The sequence below is a fragment of the Palaemon carinicauda genome, chromosome 20 (assembly GCF_036898095.1).
Source record: "Palaemon carinicauda isolate YSFRI2023 chromosome 20, ASM3689809v2, whole genome shotgun sequence".
NCBI lineage: Eukaryota > Metazoa > Arthropoda > Malacostraca > Decapoda > Palaemonidae > Palaemon > Palaemon carinicauda.
This window is the reverse complement of record NC_090744.1, coordinates 21,751,652-21,758,169: the sequence shown is the minus strand read 5'-3', so window position 1 is coordinate 21,758,169 and position 6,518 is coordinate 21,751,652. Positions and strand designations below refer to the sequence as shown.

Below are 6,518 nucleotides of genomic sequence, written 5' to 3'. Positions count from 1 at the left end.
AAAGAAGTACAGAAAGCAAGTAAGATCAACCCAGATTGGAGTAACATGTACCTTTGGATTTGTGGAAAGTGACTTATGAGATTCTGTCATTCCTTGACCTGAGGTGCTATTCAATCTGTCCTTCATTCAGCAATGGTTTTATTCATTCTATCGTCCGGTCAGCTATGTCTTTATTCACTCTGTTATTTAGTCAGTTGTGACTTTATTCATTCTGTCCTTCATTCCGCAATGGCTTTATTCACTCTATCGTCTGGTCAGCTATGGCTTTATTCACTCTGTTATTTAGTCAACTGTGACTTTCTTCATTTTGTCCTTCATTCAGCAATGGCTTTATTCACTCTGTCATTCAGTCAGCTGTGGCTGTATTCACCTTGAAATTCAGTCAGCTGTGACTTTATTCACTCTGAAAGTCAGTCAACTGTGACTTTATTCACTATAAAATTCAGTCATCTGTGACTTTCTTCACTGTCATTCAGTCAGCTGTGACTTTATTCACCTTGAAATTCTGTTAGCTGTGACTTTATTCACTCTGAAATTCAGTCAGCTATGCCTTTATCCACTCTGTCATTCAGTTAGTTGTGGCTTTATCCCCTCTGTCATTCAATCAGCTATGGCTTTATTCACGCTACCGTCCAGTCAGCTATGGCTTTATTCACTCTGTCATTTAGTCAGCTATGGCTTTATTTACTCTGTCATTTAGTCAGCTATGGCTTTATTTACTCTGTCATTTAGTCAGCTATGGCTTTATTTACTCTGTCATTTAGTCAGCTATGGCTTTATTCACTCTGCCATTCAGTCAGCTGTGACTTTATTCACCTTGAAATTCAGTCAGCTGTGACTTTATTCACCTTGAAATTCAGTCAGCTGTGACTTTATTCACATTGAAATCCAGTCAGCTGTGAGTTTATTCACTGAAATTTAGTCAGCTATGCCTTTATCCACTGCCATTCAGTTAGTTGTATATCCACTCTGTCATTCAGTTAGTTGTGGCTTTATTCACTCTGTCATTCAGTTAGCTATGGCTTTATTAACTGCCATTCAGTTAGATGTGGCTTTATCAACTCTGTCATTTGTCAGTTGTAGCTTAATTCCTCTGTCATTCAGTCAGCTGTGACTTTATTCACGCTGCCATTCAGTCAGTGGCGGCTTTATTCACTCTGTCATTCAGTCAGTGGCGGCTTTATTCACTCTGTCATTCAGTTAGCTGTGGCTCTATTCACTCTTTTATTCAGCCAGCTGCAGCTTTTTTCACTCTGCCATTCAGTAAGTTGTGGATTTATTCCCTCTGTCATTCAGTCAGCTATGGCATTATTTATTCTATCATTCAGTCAGCAATAGCTTTATTCACTTCATCATTCAGTCAGCTATGATTTTATCCATTCTGCCGTTCAGTCGAGTGTGGCCATATCCACTCTTTAATTCAGTCACTTATCCATTTATTCAGTCTGTCACAGTTACCTATGGCTTTATGTAGTCTGTCATTTAATTAAATGTAGCTTTATTCACACTGTCATTCACTAGCAGTGGTGCTATTCAATCTATCATTCAATCACTTGATTATTATTTGTTCTTTCATCCAGTCATTGATTCATCGTTGATGTTAGACTCATCTACATTCAGTCACCTGTGGCCGAATTCACTATCATCCAGTCAGCTGTGATATTATTGATTCTGACATCCAGTCAGCCATGATATTATTTACTACGTTATTCAGTTGGTAGTCAAACTATTTATTCAGACATTAAAAATATTTGTCTTTCAGCCAGAAACAATTAATTTCCCTTTACCATTCAGTCACCAGTGGTATTATTCAACTAAAATTTTCGATAAACTATATTTCTACCGACAAATGTGGAAGCTTTCAAAAGAAAATAACATTACTAGACCCTAAACTAAACTCATCGACTCAAACTGCAATTAACCTCAACACCTTTCACATGTAGGCGAAAAATATGACTTTTTTTATACATTCTCTAAAGTGAATTATTCTGGTGGGTTGCATAATGTAACCAGTTCAAAATAACATAACAACTTCCACTCATGACTGTGATGAATAATAAAAAATAATGAATAACCCCAATCCTCAAAAGGAAACATATATAAATTTAGGTGAAAATGTTTAGTGACCGCATAAAAAGATTACAAAATCCACTTTCACTTGATCCGACAAGTTCATGTTCATTAAGGAATGAGTGAGCACTGATAAGCGAGGAAAATGTGTTATAAAGCAATATTTCTGTGGTTTGGTTTCGAAAATTAAAATCATATTATGACCAAAACTTTTGTTTGAAAACTTTAAATGTGCACTAAAATTAAAAGACGATTTATTTTTCTTTTAACTTTCTAATGACGGTGGTTTTAATGGTTCAATTAACTGCAACTAAAGGAAATGTACCATTCAACTGATGAGATCCATTTTAGTTTTATTATGGGGAAATAAAATATAAAAAACTCTTTTACTATTTGATTAAACTAAATAGGTAATCCTTTTTCCTGAAAGATCAACTAAAAAAAGTCTGATTTCAAAAAATTGTTTTCATCTTATCATGGGAGCAAACAACCAAGAGTATAGTTATTGTTTATCATAAAGAGATATGAAAATTTTCATTGAGAATTTATAAATTCGTATAATAGAGTCTTGATAAATGCATAAAAATTTCATCACTTCGTATAATCAGTTCTGTAAAATTGAGGATGTCTGTAATCTTTGCAAAACAGTCACGAAAAATTATTTCAATTTAATTCATAGGAAATTTCAATTTCCATTTTATTAGTTATTGGACAGATTCTTAGTATAGCAACCACCACCCTCCCTCCTATATAGTATATAACCTCCCTTGCAAAGAATTTTGCGATTGGTTAACTCATGAGAGGGGAAAGAGACCCAAGTTTTAACCTTTCCAAATGAAAGCCAGTATAGAATCTATGTTCAACCTGTGCATGATCATATTACAGATTTTCTGTGCCAAATATGTGAAGAATACACTTCCTTCTGATAGAAGATATATTCATTCACAATATTGACATTATAAAGGTCCTTTTCCATAAAACTTTGAAACCACTATAAGAGTAAGTAAATTGTGTATCTGCGATACATTTCTTTATATACAGTAATATTAGGAATAACGGAAGTTTTTCAATTTATATGAACTCTTTAGAATACAGGATAATAGGATATATGTAGAGTTAACTCATTAATCATGGCATGTAGAAATAAAGACTAAAATACATTTTTTGACAATCCTGCATTTCATACACATATGCCTATCATCCAACACATTTGAGAATTTACATTACCTGCAAACCTAACTTGGCTACTTTCACCACACTTAATGCATGAAGGGTTTCAATAAATTTTATTTCCCGAATATATCAAAATATAGTAAAAACCATATGAAATCATCAGATACCATTCTGAAGGGCCTGAGACAGTCTTTGTCTAAGAAGTCTGCTTTAAACAGCAATAGACCACAACGAGGCCCTAAAATCCAACAGACAAATAAAATTATATACTGTATTTAAAAATCATTAATTACCTTGTTCTAGCCTTTAACAGGAGAGTCCTTGAAGACCACACAGCATACACCAAAAATAAGTCTTCCCTTCGTCAAAACTCACTTATCAATCTCCAAAACAGAAAGACCCAAAGAGTGATACCAAAGAGAAAACGTAACTATGCCTTTGTACTCACCAAAATATCTATCGGAGGTTTCGTAACAGCGGGAAGAACATACACTGTTTCAGCAGGGAAGTCACCTCTTTCGGTGGTTCTCTCGCATCGCCCGACACACCAGCCGTTGTTCATTACAGTTTCGCCGGATGAATCTTCCTCTAGTAGGATAAGGTCACCCTTGTTGAAGGTTAGGAAGGATGAATTCTCTCCTGTATTAAACAAAAAGAATAAAGGATAGAAAAAATAATTAAAGATTACACTCCTTTTGCAACTATCAATCCTCGGTCAGCATCTACATTTAGACAAGTTATAAACAAAATTAAAATGCATCTATAAATAAAGGAATTGTCTATCTATCTATCTACCATGGCACTTCACCCAATTTGGACAGGATGTCAGAAACCCTAAAATCAATCATTCACCCAATTTTGGGAGGTAGCCAACTTAAAAAAAGAAACAAAAGGGGATTTTTTTCCTCACAAGGATTCAGCTGAGTTTGGTTGGTACTGCCACAGCCCACCCTCCCCCATCTTCCATCACAAATGATGCTATATAAGATGACTCCCCTACTGCCAGTATCTTATTAGTCACCAAGGTGACCCAAGGCAGCAGCAGGACCTATCAAATTGAATAACAATCGCTCACCATTCATTGCTATCCCTAACACGCTCTTTGCCTTTCTCACATCCATCCTCTGTCACCTAGGGTTTTCTTCACTCCATCATTCCACCCAAACCTTGGCTTTCCTCTTGCATTTCTCCCATTAACTCTTGCATTCATCACCTTCTTCAGCAATTTATAAAATTGTAAAGTATTAAAAACCTTGAAAATGTAGTGAGAAAAACGAAATTACTAATGAATCATTATCACTCACCTGGTGCCTTGTAATCTTGCAGTGCAATTACAAATTTGGATCGCTTTTTCAGTCCCTCTAAGAAGTATACAACTAAATCTCTAATGTCTTCACTATTAGGACTTTGGAAAGTGAACTCTTCTCCTCTCACTGTTGACAGAGTAAATGTCTGCGTATAAACTTTCTGCGTCTTATTACAAGAAACTGTTGTGATTTCTGGGAAAGATAATTCTAACAACACTTGTTCTTGATCATCAACAACATAAACACCAGTCCAGTTCACGGCAATGATGACATCATTCTTCGGAAGGTTGGGACCGGAGTATCTGCGCACGAGGAGAAAATTAATATGGGTTTAATATTTTTGGTTCTCATTACTATTAACCCTTTTACCCCCAGGCTATTTGGAAATTTCCAACCCTTAACCCCCAGGGGGTTATTTTTTTCCCAGCACATTTTGCAGTATATTTTTTTTAAATTGCTCTAACAGCCTTAATTTTTGTCATAGAGAGATCACGTTGGTCTCATCTCTTGGAAAATGCCTGAATTTTCTCAAAAAATTATAAAAAATATGAAAAAAAAAAAATTTCATAGCATTTTTTTGCAAGGACGTACCAGTACGTCCATGGGGGTAAAGGGATGGCTTTTGTGAAACGTACCAGTACGTCCTTTGGGGGTAAAAGGATTAACTAACTTCGTCATATATTGATAATACAGTAGAAGATCCTTAACTTACAAACATTAAATACAAATGCAAATGAAACCATAAATCTCAGATATTGAATCAAAGTTCATAATTAAATACTGTAATAAAATACTGTATCATTTAATTTAATACAGTAAGCAAGACAATATTTAAAATATAAAATGGGATTATTTGTTGATTTTGCAGCTGAAAATCATAGGCAAATTTGATTTTGCAGCTGAAAATCATAGGCAAATGAGTTAGGTGAAGCCTACCTTAAGCCAAAATTACAAAAAAAAAAAAACTTACAAACTTAGAACCTATTAAGTTTGTAATTTGAAAAATTTCTATATCTCACTTGAAAATCTTAAATTTGGACTAGATCTAAGAGAAACTATAACATATAGAATCTTACCTGAATGCTTCATAGAATCTAGAGAAGAGGAGAGGCCATTTAAACTTAGCGTAACTGACTACATCTTCCTTCACTTTAAGAGACTGAACTCTTTCCTTAACATAGTAACTTTTCCTATAAGCAGCCACAACCATGCTCGCCCATCTGTCTATTGCTTTGTCCCCTGACGACACGCAGTAATCAGGAATGTAGCCCGGAAGGTTATTGAAAAGCCTATCTGTGTTCATGTCCGTACCAAACTCTATATAATACTGTTGAGCAGCGATCATTGATAGATCTTCATCTTTATCACATCGATATTCCCCAAACTTCACTCCTCGAACCACCTTCAAAGGAAAATATATTAGAGATATTAATATAACTCAATATTCTATAACACTGTATAAATGATTTGATAATGTGTATATGAAATTACAAGGTCAAACTTTACAAAATAGTAATTCAAGTTTTTAGTTTGACCTGAAATACAATTGAATGACATCAACAGTACTGCACTGTACCTGCTGATAAATCAGATTTGTTGCAACTGGGTCCTCCGTTGGATCATGCCAAGGAGCAAAGATCTCCTTTCTGAAGAAGAGTCTCCAAGGGGCATTCCTCTCTTGGGCTCCTTGTTCTTTGGCATACTGTTCGCACTGACTAATAGCATCCATGACGTGATCTCCTCCACTTCCAAGCGATGAAACCTGTGATGTAAATGGATCCATTTAGATGATCAAAGCATTCCAATCAACAGAGTAATGAGAGAGCAAGCATTTTACATATCTATTCATGAAATGCCATTCAGCAAATAAACCACTTTTACACAGAAGACATTAATGAATAGCTTCATTTCAATATCAGATTATACATTCAGAGCATAGTTTTCTATTAACATAATTACCAAAGTTTA

General features: G+C 35.1%; 2 protein-coding genes across 4 annotated transcripts in view; one reads left to right on the top strand and one right to left on the bottom strand.

Annotated features, from left to right (window-relative positions):
• The window catches only part of LOC137614472 (myosin-VIIa-like), a 44,047-nt gene extending 40,393 nt beyond the window's left edge, over positions 1-3,654 (top strand). Inside the window, exon 20 of the mRNA XM_068344277.1 lies at positions 3,547-3,654. Coding sequence (XP_068200378.1) covers positions 3,547-3,654 — 108 coding nt within the window. The remainder of the gene's footprint in view (positions 1-3,546) is intronic.
• ck (myosin-VIIa ck) overlaps positions 1-6,518 on the bottom strand; it is a 154,533-nt gene that overhangs the window by 63,818 nt on the left and 84,197 nt on the right. For all 3 annotated transcript variants that reach the window (XM_068394908.1, XM_068394906.1, XM_068394907.1), the window contains 4 exons: positions 6,127-6,312; positions 5,627-5,952; positions 4,548-4,852; positions 3,692-3,882 (listed from right to left, as the gene is read on the bottom strand). In XM_068394908.1, coding sequence (XP_068251009.1) covers positions 3,692-3,882; positions 4,548-4,852; positions 5,627-5,952; positions 6,127-6,312 — 1,008 coding nt within the window. The remainder of the gene's footprint in view (positions 1-3,691; positions 3,883-4,547; positions 4,853-5,626; positions 5,953-6,126; positions 6,313-6,518) is intronic.